The sequence below is a fragment of the Falco peregrinus genome, chromosome 10 (assembly GCF_023634155.1).
Source record: "Falco peregrinus isolate bFalPer1 chromosome 10, bFalPer1.pri, whole genome shotgun sequence".
NCBI lineage: Eukaryota > Metazoa > Chordata > Aves > Falconiformes > Falconidae > Falco > Falco peregrinus.
Window position 1 is genome coordinate 14,293,830 of NC_073730.1, and position 19,594 is coordinate 14,313,423.

At 35.3% G+C, this 19,594-nt stretch overlaps 1 protein-coding gene across 4 annotated transcripts in view; it reads right to left on the reverse strand.

Annotated features, from left to right (window-relative positions):
* AGL (amylo-alpha-1, 6-glucosidase, 4-alpha-glucanotransferase) overlaps positions 1-19,594 on the reverse strand; it is a 38,856-nt gene that overhangs the window by 11,133 nt on the left and 8,129 nt on the right. For 3 of the 4 annotated variants that reach the window (XM_027786551.2, XM_055815091.1, XM_013298966.3), the window contains exons 6-25: positions 16,755-16,936; positions 16,441-16,552; positions 16,035-16,155; positions 15,751-15,853; positions 15,568-15,665; positions 14,861-15,000; positions 12,242-12,429; positions 10,583-10,706; positions 9,850-10,013; positions 9,202-9,303; positions 8,813-8,965; positions 8,582-8,732; positions 7,285-7,409; positions 7,062-7,174; positions 6,803-6,937; positions 6,150-6,280; positions 5,473-5,609; positions 3,718-3,851; positions 2,438-2,613; positions 554-656 (exon numbers count right to left, since the gene is read on the reverse strand). In XM_027786551.2, coding sequence (XP_027642352.2) covers positions 554-656; positions 2,438-2,613; positions 3,718-3,851; positions 5,473-5,609; positions 6,150-6,280; positions 6,803-6,937; positions 7,062-7,174; positions 7,285-7,409; positions 8,582-8,732; positions 8,813-8,965; positions 9,202-9,303; positions 9,850-10,013; positions 10,583-10,706; positions 12,242-12,429; positions 14,861-15,000; positions 15,568-15,665; positions 15,751-15,853; positions 16,035-16,155; positions 16,441-16,552; positions 16,755-16,936 — 2,692 coding nt within the window. Of the gene's footprint in view, positions 1-553; positions 657-2,437; positions 2,614-3,717; positions 3,852-5,472; positions 5,610-6,149; positions 6,281-6,802; positions 6,938-7,061; positions 7,175-7,284; positions 7,410-8,581; positions 8,733-8,812; positions 8,966-9,201; positions 9,304-9,849; positions 10,014-10,582; positions 10,707-11,074; positions 11,199-12,241; positions 12,430-14,860; positions 15,001-15,567; positions 15,666-15,750; positions 15,854-16,034; positions 16,156-16,440; positions 16,553-16,754; positions 16,937-19,594 lie in introns of all 4 variants that reach the window. The other variant, XM_055815090.1, reaches the window with a different exon arrangement.

The following is a 19,594-nucleotide window of genomic DNA, read 5'->3' on the forward strand; positions in this document are numbered from 1 at the left end:
GAATCTGGCTTGTATCTGGGTCATTTGTCAGGTTAAGCGTTTCCGAACAGATACCAAATTGTAACAATGCACAATTAGCTGTTTTCTAGACAAATACTAGCAGTTACAAAAAAAAACCCCAACCCAACAACAAAAAACCCAAAAAACCTTCCACAGATATGCAATCATACCTTTCTGGTTAATATAGTATTCTCTTGCTACTTCAAATTTTTGAGTAAGTAATTTTGATATTATTCCTCAGCAACAATGACACAAGCACATTTGAAACAGTGTCGCTTTTTTTATGGACAAACAGTAGTGTTATAGAGGTTAAAACTACCCTGTCTATACAGAACATCAGCTTCATATCACTGCTAAGAAATCAAAAGGGAGTAATTTAAGTAGTATTTTTAACTCCACTTAGAGAGAACTCCCAAATCCATCTAGGGCCATTAAAGTTTTATACTGCACATCAACTGTTTCTAATAGCTTGCATGTCATCTCAAATTTTGAGAGCATGCCTTCTTCCTACCTAATTGCAAAACCGTAAGAAGCAGTAACAACTCAGCCTTACCTCGCCTCTAGATAGCGCCCAGTAACTAACATTAGACCTCTCAGTGCAATAAAGGTATCCCTTCCCCAAGAGCGAAAAATTCCAGAAGAAAAGTGAGGTAAACCTAAAAAGAAATGTCATTGTTCATCTCATTTATAGATATGGCAGAAACCTCAAAGTACACATGTATGTATAAAATAACCAGAAATAAATATATATTCACATTGGTATTTTTTCCCTAGATTAAGAGATTTAAACAATCTTCTAGACCAAGTTCTCGATAAAACCTCCTTTCAGAACAACTTCTAGAATTTCAAGATCATGCAACACAATTTCTCATAGCAATAACAGACACATTTAAATGTTTATTAAATCACTTTGTAACTTAACCAAGTGCTATCCTTTAATTAAAAAAAGCAGAAAGGAAACTAACAAAAAAGCGCCAGAACTATGACAGGATTTATAATGCTTTGTTGGCAAGAGTTTAGATACGAGAGCCATGCCATCTCAGAAACATAAAGGGGTTAAAGACCGGAGAGCTATGAATATCTTCAGGCCAAAACCCTTCTTAGCCACTATAAAAGGAACCCTGCTTCTCTTCTCCAGCAGCTTCTAGAACTACATCTTACTGCAGACTTTATAACATGTAACCTTAAAAATGATTATGACCGATAAAGCATAATAATTAAAACAATAAGGCCCATCCTTGCGTTTTCTTCCAGTTATTCACTTTTTCAAACTACCAAACAAAAAAGTCCATACGGTGAAGTTTCAAAACAGCACCGTCTTGTGCATGCTTGCTAGAACAACATTTTAAGTTTATCACTTATTTTTCCAAAGTATTTGCTAATACTCAAATACGGCCTCCACACCTCTGCAATTTTGTAGTATCTGGCAACAGCACTTGAGAACGACAATCCATGTACAAGTTAAAAATCTCAGAAGCAACTACCAGCTCCTATGTGAGGGGAATATTTAAACCCAAAGCCTTTAGTGTAATTAATCCTTATGACCAATTTAAAGGAACATCGTGCCTCTGTGCTTCTAGGTAACACTAAAGCAGGCAAACAGAATGTTACTAAAACCCAGAAACTAAAAGCAATAAAACTCCAGGAGAGAAAGACAGACAGCAAAAAGAAAAAAATAAACACCCCGCTGAGACAGAAGCCATAGACTTTGTGGATGTTAAAAGTTTCTATGGTTTCAGAAAAGCAATGGGCCAACTCAGAACAAAATAAACTCATTCTAAGCCACTAAACACAGAAGATAATACTTCTCACATAGGACAGTGCCCAATTCAAAGACTGCCAGGTGCTGGCAGAACACTCAAGAGGTACAAACAGTATTTGCTGACTGCTTTTATGCTCATTCCTTTTGGAGATGGTTTCAAGATCAGGCATTCTTCTGGTCTGCTAATGGTTCTTTCTTCTGAGAACTTACAAATAAATTCACCCTTGCACTACACTACAATTCAGTTCCTAAATTCGTGTTCAATAAAGATAACCCAAAACTTACTATGCTAAACATATTTATCTCAAGCAAGTCTTCTGGAAAGAAAAAAACCCTGTAGTTACGGATCTCCATATATGATAAAAGCAGATATAGCTAAAATGTCTCTAAGTAAAGTTTTTATAAGCTCCCCCTCCCCCAAGAGCAGTAACATGATTGTCCCCAAAGTAGTACCGCTAGACAAAACTCCTATTTAATACGGGCAAATCTTTGTCTTAAACTGAAGTTAAAGCACAGGGGGAAGTGAGGAAAACTACTACCTACACATTTTATATGTGGTTGCTGACATATGGATCCCAAGCATAATGGAGACAATTTTAATATAGTTACTAAAACCAGTTTAACTGTTTTGGAAGACTTTACTTCCCCTTCCCCCATTCCAAATATTGTCCTTACCAGCTGCCAAGGAAACACAACACTGTTCTTTCTCATTTGTAATCTCATTCAGCCTATAGGGAACATCATGTAAGGAAGGAGATAGATCTGGCAGACAAGAATATCTTCCTATCCCACACATCTGGACTGAACCCAAGGAAAGGTGTTTAACAAATGTTGATCCATTCTGCACAAAGCTGTAATCCAACATAATTAAAATAACTTTACATTCAGCAATATCAGTCTATAAAATGTACCTTTTTTCATTTACAGGAAATTAATGTAATTATTATGCATATTAAATACAATAAATGAACACAGAGCTAATATTAGTATTTTGCACATAAGATTTAATTTGTAAATCACTTTCCCCCCCAAATAGGTGCCCAATTTTAGCCTTAAATTTTAATTTATTAATGCTAATGGGTGTGTTTATGTCAAACACTTCTAGGGAAAAGGGGGAATTGTTTTGGTTTACTTGGTGCCTACATGCCATCAAAAATACAATAAAAGATAATTTACTATGAAAAAAGTTTGTCAAACCTAGTCAGTATTTTTAAAGATCACCGCATTTTTACATATATTCATATAGATTAAAAAATTGTAAATTAATAAATCAGTTAACACATTGTCTAAAATAATGCCACCTGCATTCCTGACTAGTTCATCTCCAAGCGTTTTTTCATAAAACATACTACCTTCCACATGGTATCACAGCCATACCAAATTCTATTCCTATTTTAACATCTGTATTTTCACAAAACAATATTCATTTGTTCAGAATGTTCATAGCTAGAATAGGGCCTCCATTAAATCAATCTCTCCTCTTTCCAAGAAACAATGGAGAAGCAGACACTGAAGATTAAAGTTAATTCAAGAACTAAGCAAAGTGCTCAGTTAACGAACGCTATTTAGCTGTGTTAAAGAGATGTTGAACAAAGCATCAGCATCACTACAATCTGATATCTTCTTTTTTCCCTGAACTTCAAGCAAGAATTGCAGCCGTACTAAAACAAAAAGCAAATAAAGTTTCTGAAGCCTGGCAAAGAAATACTGGCTTAAGGTTTCCTCCTACTACCGCACAATGCCAACGGTAGTTATAAATTCAAACCCTGGACAGACATCTGACCTCCCAACCTTCCAAACCACCATCACTAGAAGACGGGTTTGATATATACTACCAATTTTACCCTTTTACATTTTACGAGTATGGAAATATTCAAATTGCATTGTCCAGCAGACAAAACATAAAAGGTGCAAATATATACAGTTACCCTACAGCTCTGACATGCCAAGCATACCTAGACATCTGTTGCCATCCCACATCCAGAAGTGTTGTGTATGCACCCACTAATATGGCATCAAAGTAACATGGGATGAGGTAACGTGGAATTCTCTTCAGGTAGACAAACATGGCCTTCAACCATTGACCAACCTATTAAAATACAATACAATCAGAAGCTGGTTACACTAGGGTTCAAAAACCAGTGCTTGCAGGATCTATTTACTTCAAATATTTGGTACAATTTTTGTATATTTATGACAGCCAAGTTATGCTTGACCACCACAAAGATGAGGTTATCTTCAATTACTAACACCACCACTAGAATGCAACCATTCACATCTAAGATGTTGTCCATGTTGGATATTTGTCGTAGAATTGCTGTACTCTCCTGCTCCAAAATTTCAGCTACTAGAGATGAACTCCAACAGTATAGAAAAATCTGTACTATATCTGTACTATGACATAAATGGGCAAGAACATAAACTGTAGAAAGAGATTATATTTTGCTAGCCTTGCAGGAAAAAATGAATTATCACAAAGAAGTTATTAAAACTGAGTAGCAAAGGAAACCTGCAACTCAAAAGGCATCACTACAACCCAAGTGTGGGACGGAGGTTTCTAATTTTTTAAAAAGACAGGACTGAAGAGATGAAGCTTGAGACCAGGGATAGAAAAATTATCAGGGGGCTAAATTATGTACAGCCACTAGTGAAAATGACTGCAGATCTGGGTCTAGGTCTCAAGTGTTCTGGAGCTTCACTATCCCTGTGTCACTGCAAAATGTTTGACACCTGGGGAATATTTTTCTTCTTTCTTCCTAGTACTGTTAAAGAACATTATGACAACCTAATAGGAAGTCACTAAGGTTTTCAAACTTGCAGGTGAAGAAAGTATGTGTCAATAAATTACATGATGACGCTACACTTTTAACCTGGAAATTATCAAGGGAAAGTTACTTATGTAAACAGTGGAATTGTAACGTTCAGTTTCGTGTGACTTCAGTATAGCTATAGGTACTTTGCAATTTCTGCAAAACAGAATGAGACAGTACAAATTAAGAACCCAAAAAAATACACAGAAAAAATAAGCAATAGTCTTTGAAGAGCAGTACATCTGGCAAGCATCAGACTAAGTTCCTTTCTAGAAAAACTCAAGTCTCTGAAGTCAGATTCAGTATTCACTTCAATACATTAGACTGCTTTATATCACTACACTTGACTTCAGGAACAGAATTAAATTAGAATGCTAAAGCCATTATTATTACGTTAGTTATGTAGGTTACCCAGATCAGATCTTCATCTTGTGAAATGAATAAAGCAATTGCCGTGCAGGAAAATAAAATTTGACAAAGACTGTATTGTAATGCAGCTATACAAGTAATCTGAATCCCAGTAATTCCTATCTTCTCAGTGCTGGACTGTGCAATCTTACCGTAACTGTCATAATCACATACGCCTAAGTAGTATTTAGGCCCTCTTTTGAAAGTACTTAAAAAACCCAAATGGTTACCTCATTTTCATTTGAGGGTAAGTGATAAACAGGGAAGGATCCCTCCATGCCTACATATTTTTCACTTACCTTTTGAATTCTATTCTTAAATAGGATTGAGGTGAGGGATGAGAAACATATTAATGGTTTAACCTCCTAAAAGAAATTGCCTAGACAAGAAATATGTTAGACAGACTGAATTTAAAAATATACCAGTAACTGAAAAGGAAACAAACTAGTAAGTTAAAAACCTGAAGTCACCAAATAAGTATTTTTTACTCACTTCTGCACAGGCTCCTGCACGTGAAATTAGACGATTACTGACATAATCAATCATCCAGTCTCCAGATCTTAAGTTATCACAAAATGGATGACCCAAATCATTCTTTGGTCTAATGTCTGCCATCACTGACATTAACCCTGAAGATACAAACCCAACTCTGTATTAAAAGACACACCATTATCACAAATGGCAATTACAATTCAGGAGGAAAAGGCACATAGCAACAGATGCTTTAACTGGATTTAACTGTATTACTTCTCTTGATCTGTGGAATGAGTTAAGATACAACTGAATTGTAGTCTCCATAGCATACAACTTCAACAGTTATGGAAATCACTGTGAAGTAACTAGCACGGTGGAATTCATACATTTGGTAAATGAACATTCCTCAGTGATCTAGTAATGCCTACAGTTTAATTAAATGTGACTTTTCACTGGAGGTACACATATATTTTCTTTTTATTTTATTGAAATTTATTTTTGAAGCCCAGAGTATTGAAAGTGAAGCTTTTTGGTTTAGTATGTAATTTCCTGGGTACAAGACTGATTAGTAGCACGGTCAAGCAGAAAAAAACTTAGGTTTTTTTCCAAACAACGGCACTAGCCGTAAACCAGCATTAAGGTTATAATCTAGATTGAGCAGCTCTTGACAGCAAAAAGAATGCTGAATCTATTACCCTGGAGGCCTGCATACTTCAGTGGTGACCAGTTTGGTATATTGTAACAGCCTCCACCATCTTCTTGTTCTTCTGCCTCACATCTATACAGTACTTGATTTAGGTCAGCCAAAGTTAGTTTAGATGCAATACTGAAAAAAATAGCGGAGAAAAAACAAATCCAAACCCAAAAGAAACTTTAGTAAGGAAACAGAGAAAGGTTTTCACAGAAAATTCTAGTTTCAGCCTTACACTAAAATAATCAAATATATACAATTCCCTCACCACTTAATCTTGGAAATGTAAAGCTCAGTTTTTCAGATGTTCTGACATGCTCTGATCAGATGTTTCAGTATTTAGAAACCCAGTATTAAGTACAAACCCTGAACAATCACACCCCAACACTGACAAGTACTCCATGTTGTAAGTCTACTTAATGCAGCAATTACACAGAACACGAACAAAAGAACCTGGGAAGTTTTTACGTATCAACCCTGCTTAGTATTATACATATAGAAAGAACATCTCAGAGTTTTGATTGTACTCTGACAATCCAAATGCACCCGCAGTAATAATAATAATAAAAAAAAATAATCCTCACTAAGTTTATAGACTGTTCTTCACTCCCACTGTAGTGCTCTTGGTTTTACTGCAAAAATTTAAAGAATACTCACGAAGAAAATAACGTTTTTAGTATAGGTGATGAATGATCATCGGGAAGACTTCCACATTTAAAATGAGGGCTGAACTGGATCAAGTGATTGCGAAGTACACCAACAGCCTCTTGTGCCTTTGGGTCAAGACTAACTCTGTAAATGTGAATGCATAACTTGTAGTAACATAGCACTTACAATAACTATTCTCAAGACTCAAACCAAAGAATCCCATCATTCTAACTAACAAAACAGCCATTAAGGAAGTATAACAACATACCTGAATACTATTACGCTTCCCGGCGTTAATTTTTCAAATTCTATTTCTTGAACAAATTCATTTGGCCCTTTTATGGCAGTTCCAGCTTGCTTTATAATTTTACTGTCTTTGATCTTAGAAAAGAAAACACATTTGCAACTGAAATTCAATGTCTTTTTTCTAATATAAACTATCACAAATTACAAAATATTACATCAGAACATGGATGAAGGAGGCTAATTACCTGGATATGCTCTCTGAGTTCTACTGTGAAATCAGGCAGTCCATTTATAAAATGTTGATCTTTTTTGTAAGGACTAGCACTTCTCTCAGTAGTTCTAGCTTCAAGTACTACTTCTTCTATTTTTCCTAAGGAAAGTTAAAATCATGTTGCAGCTGTTAAGATGCTTTAATTTAAAATTGATTCTTTTGAAAACATGAAGCAAAAACTAAACCCCTAAATATTAAAAATATAAGTCTCTGTTGTACAGCTGAAGAACAACTAAACGTGACAAAACATATAGGGAAGTCTTTTAAACAGCCTATAAACATTCATTACATGTTCACTGGCTGTATTGTATTTAAAGCTTTAATTTTGTTATTTTATAATACATTAACCATAAAATCAGTCAATAATTAGTGACTTTAAGCCTGTCTTTTACTGTTCACCACCTCTGTTACTTTCCTTATTATTCTTTCAGGAGACTGTATTAGATTGGTTTCCAAAATACAGCTAAAGAGGGTTTATCTTCAAAGTGTAACAACTTACATTAAATATCTAACTTTTATACCTATTTTCCTCTGTCCTTTCAGTAATCTACAAACTAAGGCATTCAAAGTCCTGAAGCCACTTGTGAATGCCTTAACATATAACATGTCTGACTTGAAAACAGGCACACACATCCACTCAGAGAACTGAGTACACTTAAAAAGCCAGTTTGGAAAGCTTCTCTTCAGAAATACATCCAGGTAATGTATAAAAGTTCTTATACTTCGCTACTATTAAATATACTAAATACTTAGCTTATTTAATTAGTATTATGTACGTATTACCTATATGTTACCTTTACATTAACTTACGCTGTACAAAGTTGTTTCTTACTAAGATGTATTTTAAAACTACAGATCAAGTTGTATGTAAGAAACCTGAATAGCAATGACATCAACAAGCGTGATATTTTAGTCTTTCTCCCCAGTATAACTTAACAAATAGTAACTCCCTCCCCAACTCCGTACAATTAACCATTCTGCTGTTGAATATTTCTTACTAGTTCACAAACGAGACAGTAAACAAAACCATGCCCTCACAGGAAGCTCACAGCAGGAAGCGTACTCAATACGAATGCCTCTGAAAACCCTACGCAAGGTAAGTATGGTTTTGATTATTTAACCACTTTTGATGTGTGCATGTTAGCACATACAAAAGGAGTGTTATATACTGAAGATTCTCTTATTTCATGCGTTTGAAATTGAAAGGTACAGAATTAGAATAACTTCAGGTTTTTGTACATCTGCTATCTCTTAAAAAGAGATCTGATTACCTGGGATACACATTTCAGGTACTTCTTTACTGTAGAAGGAAGTTTTAGGATCCCTGAAGGCAGTTCGACTTACAGCCACAACAGACTGGTGCGTGTTAGGGCAATGTCTTGTCACTGCCACTATATCTTCATCAACTTGATCTACATACACCTAGAAAAGACATACCATTGCAACTATGCTCCCTCAGAACATAAATATGAAAAAACTGCATTGTCAACCTCACTTCTTGCCTGATTAAAGCCTTTGGCCCCCAACTCCTGATGCAGCCTGTTTATGGCCAGCCTTCCTGCTAGAATTCCTGTTTGGAAATTAACTTCACCGGAAGACAGGTGTGCTGCTGGATTCCATTTTGCATAAAACCTCTCTTCAGATACTACAGAGATCTGTGAAGAAATTAAGATTTAAGCAAATATCAACTACTCTGGGGAAAAAACCAAACAGCTGGAGTCCTCAACTATATAATCAATTCAAATCTCATGTGAAATTGGATTATTTGAAGTAATAGCAGCTAGTAAACTGCTTGGAATTTCAAATAAGCCATGTTGAAATATATGTTTTTAGGACAAAAAAAAGTTTACAGTTTTAGAAGTAACTTAGGAGTTCAACTGTAGACACATACCTGGTGTGGTACTAGTTCATCATAGCCTTTGGTGCTTCCTGTAGCACAGCATGCCATGGAAACAATCATTGCACTAGGAAGAGCATCATATGCAGACCGGTGCTATGTTGAAAAATAAATAGGTAATAAATAGTGATACAAAGACATAATTCATTCTTCCCAATTCAGCATACACAAGATATACTCAGTTTAACAGAGGAGTTGCTAATCACATGATCGTTTTCTCAATCACAACAGTATTACTGAAAAAACCTATAAACACACTAAACAAAAGCAACTTAAGAGAAACCCTCAAAAATAAGTGCTCCAATTCCCACCACACACACACTCATTCTGTCCTGTAAAACAGGAGCTTCAGAGAACATGTTAACAAGCAGACTCCACCACTTATAGTAGCTGGAATGAAAGAATTTAAACTAGCTCATTAAGTAGCTTTATATACTTTTTCCCTTGAAAGACAGTCTTGAATGTCACAGGGGGCTGTTATAAAATTTTATTCTCTGCATGAAAACTTGAGAGATCTGAAACACAATTTTCCTAAATATTGCTCAGGAAAAGCATCCAGATTGCACCAAGTCTCCCCATGGTTCAGAAATATCAATTCAGAAAACATTAAATGTAAACTTCGGTTTTCAGTAGAGTGCTCACCTGAATTGGGCATTCATTATCATGTGTAATATCCATAAACAGTGCATGAGCAATAGCTGGCATCAAAGGCCTCAAACGTGGCTGAACAAAAGAGCCAACAGGTTCACCTCCAAAACGATAAACTAACCTTCCCTCTTCATGGCTATTATAAGCAGTCATTGCCTCTAAAGGACAAAATAGGTAAGTGTTTCATAATAACAACTACCATAGAGTTCAGCATACACAAAGATGTTAATGCAGCATTCTACAGTTGTTATTTTGGCGTGTTCAGTCATTAAGAAAAAAACCATCGCATAAAACTATATTCTCCAGTGTGGATACACAACCTTGGAGTATTCCGTTTACTACATTATGGTAAAGAAAGTTAAGGCACAAAAGGGAGAAAAAAGCAGAGATCTGAAACTGTTTCTCATAGGCTTCAAGAAACTCATGCAACAAAAATCAGACATGATGCAGGACTTGCATAGCAGAACCGTGCTACTTCTTGTTCTGTCACTAGAATAAGAGTGAAATATTTAACCTTCTGTAAACTATGCAGGATGTCTTCTCTTATTTTACAGCTAGTAGTTTGTCTTTTGCCAAGTATCGTAAGAGTCATAATACAAAAACTGTACTCCTGATTACAGAGAGTATGAAATTAGAAGTGCATAATCCAGAAGAAAACTTTTCCTTGGAAAAAGCACGTCATCTATAATCTCTCATTGGAAAGAGACCACGCATACAGCAAGCCTACCTCTTATTAAGGAGGTAATGCCCAGCCTATTCACAAAGATATTGTCCAGCTCCTCATTTCCTGTGAACAGTTCAGCCACTACATACAAATCGGCTCGCAATTTTCTAGCTGTGTCCAGCATGTACTGCAAAAAGCACAGCCAAAAAAGCCACAGAAAGGGGAAAGGTAGATACAAAAAAGGACAAGTTTCAAAGCTAGGCAGGGATTGGACAATAGGAAAATGCCATGCAGCAAAGATAAATAGAAAGCCAAAATTAAGGAACAAAAAAGTTGTTACACAGAAGAGGACACACAAACATAAGCAAAATCAAGAATTAGCATACAAACACAGGAGAAGTTAATTAGAACATGAAGAAGAAGAGGTAATTGCATAAGCAAAGAACATGAATATGTAAGGAAAAAAAAAAAAAAAGGCATACCAATGTTAGTTTCACATTAAAAACTCCAAACCATACACAACAATCCTACATAATTTTCAACTGCTTATTGTACCTCTAATCAGGCTGGTAATTCCCAGGCGGTTGACAAAAACATTGTCAATGTACTCACTGCCCGTGAAGAGTTCAGCTATCACATAAAGATTAGGTCTGACTGATCTGGCTGTTGCTAGCATCTCCTATAGATCACAATACATTTTTAATACAAGACATCCATTGTCAGCTATGTATATGCAATAATTAACATGAATGTTAACCAAAAACAGAGTCATTCATATATGCAGTTCATTAAAAATAATAATAACAGGTAGATTCATAAAACCATGTTTATATTTAACAGTTTATTTATGGACTAAGAAATTTATGAAATTCTCTGAAGACTTTAAGCTAATTACAACTTTGTTTTTAAACAAAAGCTTAACTAAAAATGTAAGAACAAAGGCTAGATAAGAGACACCTGTTAAGGTAAGAAATCTGAGGAAGATACCAGTTTAAGCCCTCCAAATAAATGAATAAAGGAAAAAAATGGCAGGAGTCTTGAAATGGCTGCATTTAAGTGCAACTTACAACTTGTGTGGGGAAATGAACTTGTTTTAGAGAGCTCTTCACAGATTTAGGTAAGCTCTGTGACCAAGGTAAGACAAACAAGCTGCACCATTCAGATCTATTGAAAGCTAATTTACCAGGTACGTACAATTTCTGGATGTAGTCAGCTCCATAGTAAACAATAAACACTGATCTTAGCAATAAGCATGCCAGACTAAACTTTTTGCAGGTTTTTTACTAACTTTTAAATTCTGGGAAGTAAACCACTTCCTGTTTGTTCCAGCAATAGCAAAACATATATATGGCAAAGAAACACTAAGACTTCCAAATGTGCCTTGGCAATGACCCCAGCTAAAATTGACACACTGGATACCGGCAGTCACTGCACTAAGCCCATATAGCTAAATAAGGGCAGAGTTAGCCAGGTCCAACCAAATCCACAGTATTTCAGCTAAAGCAGATAATTAAAAGATACAACAGTTACACCACTCTACTGTTTAAAGCAGGTGAAACCGTATCTAAACATCACCAGTCAAGAAACTTTGCTTATGGTAAGAAGAAGAGTCATTCACACCTGAACTCTGCCTTATAGATCCTCCAGATTTTGTAGCAACAGGACAAGACTTATTTCACAGACAGAAACTGCTTTATAATACACATGCTTAATTTTGCGTACCTCAGCTACATGAATAGGTGTTGAGTGACAGTTGTCAAGACGAACACCATGGAAATATTTGGCAGTGATTTCAGTGTATTTTTTCATATGTGCCCAGAGGTATGGACAATCTTCAGGTTTATTACCATAACGCAGTTTGACACTGTCTCCCCAACAAATAAGCTCTCTTCTCAAGTAAACATTTGAACCTGTAAGGGAAACAAATTCACTGTAGTGTGTGTGTATATATATATATATATATATAATGTGCACCAAAATGAAAATGTGGTATTTCATTCTCTGCTGCTGAAAAGCTAGAGAACACTGATGAAGAGTAAAAATTTTAACAATAATCATATCAGCTCAAGAGCTATATACCTGACACTGATGTATAATTTCAGACTACTCCAAGGAAATATTTAACTCCTCTAGTGATACTGAAATAATTCTTCAGCTTGGAATCAAATTCCTTTTAATTCTTCAAAGTAGTATAAAAACTGTACATGAGGAAAAAAAAAATAAGAAAAAAGCAGCACACAAACAAACAAAATCAGTAGTTTGGCTGTTTATACTGGCTGAATTCAAAAAAGCATCTCACTGCATTACCATAAATAAACTGCCACAGCCACAATTTAAAATTTCATCTCCTGTTAACAGCAGACTGTGATGATGTAAGGCAAATTTCCAGGTAGGTCACTTAAATGGACAAAGTCCTTAAATAATTCTTGTGTATGAAAATATTTATCCTTCTAGCTTCATATACTATTTTTGCCTTCTTTTTGATGCAATCAATAATAATAATAAAAAAAATCTTTAAATCAGAATTCACCTGTAATATACTTACTGCATAGAATATACTGACATTTAACTGTGACAAAAACTTAAATATTCAGTCATTTCTAAAAAAAATAATATTTCTGTACTATATAAATCACATCTTTGACAACAGGAGAAGTACAATTTAAAAAACAACCCACCTACCAAACCCCCACACTATTTTCAACAAGTAATATCCGGGTATGACTGCGGAACTGTCAATAATCAGACCCCACATATGAGAAATAAAATTAGCTTTGAGCCATCTGTCTTCTGAAAGTATATTTATATTCCTCTTATTTAAACCTGATCAAGGCATGAACAGGGTCAGCACCACAGAGGATAGGTAAGACATAGCTACTCCACTGCTTTCTCTTACTCCTGGACCAGCTATACTGATGCATCACCACAGTTACTTTAGTGGCTGAACTTTGAATTAGACCAAGAAACCTGTAAAACTTGCAAAGTAATCCTGCTTTAACAAAGAGATTGTTTTTCAACCAGAATGAAGGCTCACATTACAGACACATAAGCGATTTGACCTACACAAGGAAGTTCGCACAAGAGCATGCAGCTAGTAAGTAAAGAGCAGGAATTATAGATCACCACTGCTTCCAAGAACATTCACTTAAGCCTATCTTTTATCTTCGCTAGTGGCAACATAGCTACATGGACAGAAAAATTGGCTTTGAATATAAACCACAACTTAAGGGCCATTTACCGAACTGGCTGCATTTGTTTTGCAGTACTTCTATTTGTGCCCTTATGTATCATCTTTTCACACTGTATTCTCCATGGAAGTAACTTGTGGCATCAAAAAAAAAAAGGTGTAACACAAGTATAAAGTGCTCAAAAAGCCATACACTAATTGAGAAAGAAAATTCAGTAATGGAAGTTAGCTATGCTAACTAAAGCCAGTGACCGAAGGAAAAAAAATAAAATACAACAGTCAGCCCAGAAGAAAGGGCAATTAGCTTAAAGGCAACTGAACAAAATCATCTGTGAAACATGTATTATCTTCATTCTCGTGCAGGAAAAAAAAAAAAAAAAAAAAGTAGTAAATAAGAAGCAGTGAAAGGGCTGTGGATTATTTTGCAGAAATGAGGTGTTCACTAACTCCAGATCACTCTGGAGTATCAATCAGGTTAGCTGCTCAGCCAGACTAAAACTCTCAGATGTTTTAAATTAAAATTAAACTGGCCTTTGGTTGATTCAGTTTACAAAGTGAATGACTACTCTGAAAACAAAGGTTGTCAGCCTTGCTTTTATTGGATGTCAATGCTGTCCCCAAAAGAGTTAAAATACAATATTTTAGTGCATGGTGATTTCATACCCTCTCTTACCTTCACAAGTAATCTGCATACCTGATTTAGATTAACTGGGTCACCTCTTGACTGCCTGACTGCCACTCAGTGGGGCTTTCAAGGATCCAGTTTTTGCTCACTAATGCAGCAAAAAACTGTCCACCTATTTATTGCATTAGTTTTCTGCAACACTGTCATTGTCTTATGGAAATGCCAACAAACAGTGGCGCTAGAACAAAGTAAGCAACAAAGACAATGATAAAAGCAGGGAGACAGAATGTCCCCATTTCAGTGGCAGAAAGCTGGTCGTTTCCCTCTCAAATCTTGCAAAACTGTACCTCAAATCCCAGTTATTACAGTTGATTTTTTATGCTGAATGGGAAGTAAAAGCGCTATAAACCAAGTATCTTGAAGCTTCATAGGAATACATCTGGAGAAAAGATCAATTAAATAAAATCCTTTTTGCTTTGGCTAGACTATTCAAAAGGTTTATAAGATGATTCAAAGTTCTTTTACGAACCTGGTTCTGCAAAGTTTCTAAGAGGATCATCTCCCATAACCCAGCCATTATGAGCCATGAAATAACAAGCTTTATCTGGCTGATGTATCAAAGTTTCTTCTTCCTCCACAGTCAGCTCTTTGAATGGATAAGTGAAATACCTATGGAACAGACAGGCAATTAAAAAAAATCCACATCAGGTAACCTAAGCCGAAATGTATGGCCTTTGAAGTTAAAATATTTGTTATGAACTGCCCTGTTGATAAAACACAAGATACAAAAAAAAAAGCAGCTGCTTGACTATAAATGAATGGGAGTTTCCTATTTCGTAGCATGCCTCGAAGGAGAAAAGACAGGTGTTGCCAATATCTTAGTGTTAGCTAGTAAAACAAGATTAAAGCCCTAGCTCTTCAGATACCCGAGCGGCATAAAGTACATCAAACAAAAGGTGTAAGCTTTCCTAGTTCCACTCCTCTTCCACCTACAAGAGCAGTTTGCACTATGAAAGGCTTCACAGTTCTCTGGGTGTTGTTTTATGCTCTCTGGTAATTTATTTTTTTTTAAAGTTATCACTGTTGCTTAAAAAAGACAGTCAATTCATTAAATGGCATTTCTTTCCCATGAACAAAACATACACTTGTATCTACAAATGTCTGTTTTTAATGAACTTCGAACTAAATTTCCCTGGATAGATACCAATAGTTTAAAAAAAAATTAAATATACATACCTGGTAACTAAAGGGTTTTTTCTACTGATAGGACCCAGCTTAGGACCATTGCCAGCCAGTCGTTCATAAACCACAGTCCCCACAAGACAATTGACAGCCTAGAAATAATTAAATTATGCATTAAATGTCTGCATATATTTGCAATTTAAAACAATTAATCATAACACACAGTAATTATAAGACCTGCTCTTGATGGTGATTAGTTTGTCTGTATTGTTCAGCATTCAGTTCCTCAATCCTCTTGCGAAACCAGTTACAACATTCTTCTATTGCAGCTGGTCCATTGCTTGTCAGGAGGATGTTAAAAGCAGAGAAAAATTAGCAGAATTTTTTTTTAGAACATGTAGTATACCTAACTAAAAGGAATGAAAAATTAATTTTTCCCACTTCCGAAAATAGTTTCATTTGCTAGGTTTTGCAAATTTAACTTCACTTGTGATTTTAAGTTGTAATCAATAATACAATACCTGTGTGGTATGAATGTTGCCAGTGCTATATTCATATCTACAGTACAGCCAAATCTTCTATAATCAGGGTCCTGAACTATTTGAAGATGTTGATTTGGATCAGATTTAGTGCTGATTTTGCCTAAGAACAAGATAGGAAAAAGTAAAAAATAGGAATTACATTTAAAAGACATACAACTTTCATAATTCTAGCATAAGCAAGATATGGGTAAAGGCTTTGAAGAGGCACAAAGTCTTCAGAGGCTTTACTAGCCCTCAAAGCATTCTTGCATGCTTAAAAATCAGCATGGTAAATTTCTCACATAGGGAGAATAGGGATTATTTGGTTTTCCAGCTTAATGTTAAGTTTACCTAGAATTAACTTGAACTATGTAAGACATGTCTCAGTAACATACTCTTCCTTTACCTTGAGTTAGAAGAGTTTTAAATTGCTGCACGGCTTTGTTAACATCCACTTGGAAAAATTCCCATAGTTTAATTTTTGGATATATATCTTCCCAAATTATTTTACGGATACACTGTAAAAATAAGAGTTACGTTAGTTAATAATGTTGATGATTAATATAATTAAGAAAAGCTAGGCACTCGTGAATTTTTCAGAAGAAATATTGGAAGTAAATCATTAAACATATCTGCGAAGTATAACACCAACTTTAGAAATACTAAAGGATTATTCAGCTATTTATAGTGTTCATTAGCTTATACTTAGTTCTTACTCACATTCAGATGATGATCATTTTCAATCAAGGGAGGGACCCCTTTAGCAGTACACTTTCCATCAGCCACCATACAGGTCAAGTGCCACAGAGCTCTATCCAAGACCCAAGCTGGCTTCAGATGTGGAGAATTTACAAGGTTATAACCACATTCTGGATGCATCCTGAGCCATTCACTGTTAGTAGCTTATTCAAGAAAGGGAGGAGGTGGGAAAAAGAAAAAAGTAAGTACACAAACATTTTCTGAAATTGTCTTAACACCAAGCAGTTAAGGTACTATGATGGCGTGTATGGTTAGTTCATATTTCACTTAAGTTTTCAATGCCAATAGAAAACCACATCTTATGCAGAAGCGTGCATTATTGATAGCCATTTGTTTTGAACAAATACAGTTGCAGAGAAACTTAATATTTACATAAAAATATGCAATAGTACCACAAATTCTAAAACTATTTAAAAAAACCCTGTATTTTCGGTGCAGAAAATGCATCAAATAATGGACATTAAATGCTCTTTGTGTGCTGAAAGCCTGACGTACATCCTACGCTAAGATTTAAGATAGCCCAAGTTGTTTATTTTTCAATATTTTTAACCCTGTCAGATGCTACACATACATAGCCAGAGTGCACATACACCACCCAAAAAATAAGTAATGAAAAACGTAATTAAATGGGCTTTTAAGAAACGATCAGCTGTGACAGTGTTGTGTATGTAATAAGAAGCAGAGCAGTGGGAAGCAATGCCACTTACACAGTAAGATGACTGAATTGTCTGGTGCATGCAAATGGCACACTAGTTCAGGTTAAACACTACACACTGTGTCTATTTCCCTAAACCGCCCCAGCAGCATCAACAAACACCAGAACATACACTGAACATCAAGAATTAACTCAAAGAAGGTAAGGAGCCTTCACTAGAAAATGAGCATAATAATTCTAACATAGACAGTAGTGTGCATGCAGAAGTATGAGTAAATATATACACAGAAAGGATAACTTTGATTTTGGAGGTATGACAAGAAAAAAATCCTCAAGAGTTAATTTCTTTCCAACCATGCTAAACGCTGCTTAGCTGAAAATAATTTTCATCTATTCTTTTGAATAAATCTCTGGAATTGAAAAGCTAAATGTAAAAAAAAAAACCAAAAGACAAATGAAATGCATAAGAACAAAATAAATTTTTACTCAGGTTTTACAAGTTGGATTTTTAAAAAAAATTCTCACAGAACACATCTTATTAATCTATTGTTTTAGAAAAGCATAGAAAAAAGGTATTAGTACTTCACACAAGGGAAAATACTAACAATTACATTGGAAATATGAAGAAAGAGCCATTAATGTGTCTAAAATGACAGCAGAACAATTAACCCCTAATTTGCTTAGTTCAAAGAAGTTCAAACAAAAACGTCAAAAGTGGGAAAAAAAGTATACTCTCTCAGTCTATAGTATGAACAGCTCTTCTGAACACCCTTCTTACATTGTACCTCAAGACCATTATGAAAATGGCAAAATTTCATGTTTATAAGGTCAGACCATTTGTGGAAATTAAGGTCTTCATGGTTTAAATGCCACCTACAAATAAATCTACTATACTTACTTTAAAGTTACATAAAGCAATAATAAGCTCAGGCTGTTAAAGGCTGTTCTAGGCCAACCAGATCCACCCCCCCGCTTTTTTTTTTTTTAAACACATAAACTCCTTCTAAAAAAAAAAAAAATATTTCTCTCCAAAAAGTAAAACTAGCTTATTCTATGCATCTAGCAAGGACCATGATTTATTATTAAGTACTTTCATGAGTAAACATAATTTAAATGATATATTGTCATTTTAGAATTAATCTAAGGTGTCAGCATGCAAAAGAAAAGCCAACAAGCCTTCCACTAATTCTGCTATGGCACAGACTGATGATTTCTGATCAGAAGGTAAGCTCCAATGATTCACAACAGAACACAAAGAAAAAAAAATTGCTTATAACATCACTTGTTATTACATTTGTTAGAGGTAGGAAGAAAATACACATAAATATAAAAATATGGATATATCAAGATGAGCAACTACAGAAAACAATTTCTAAAATTAATTACATTTTTATTTAAGAAAATAAATTCATATTTTTTTAAGGACTAATCCATTGTTATATAAATCAAACACAGACTTAATCTTCAGGAGTGATGCTTACTGCCCAACACTTCTTTTTTGTCCCCTTGCCTTTATAATGCTGAGAAAAGGTGGTGTTTGATTTAACTAGTCAAGTGCTTGGAAGTAGGATTTACTCAAGTGTTCAATTTCCATTAAACAATAGTAGCCTCTTTGAAAGATAAAGAAAATATAATTTATTTCAGCTTATTTTTATTACTTCATAGGATTTATTACAGTCACTGAAAGCTCAGAAAAGAACAACTCTCCTTTTCCTGTCTCCTAGTAAGAAGCAAATGCCAGCGAACACACACTTGAGGGCATCTGAATACCCTGAAGGAAAGAGCAGCCCAGAAAGGGCACATCTGCCAGTTACTAGCGCTTGCAGGTTTATCTATGATATTCATGCTAATATGCCGAAGTTTTATCTATATTTAACGCTAGCGCATGCATCTACTTTAAAGTCCAGCCATAGATGCTGGCTTTCATTAGAGCCCAACGGAGATGTTAACATCAAAAACTGATTCCCACTGTTCTCTACTGTGCAAGCAGTCTGTTCCCCATTCCAGCCTAAAGACCAAACACCTTAGCTTAACCACTTAATGTTGGAAGTGAGCCGTCTGACTTCACAACAGGAACAGAGGGGAAGCACTGCCATTCTTATACAGTGGTCTCATCTAGAAAGCAGAAACTTCCAACAGGTACAAC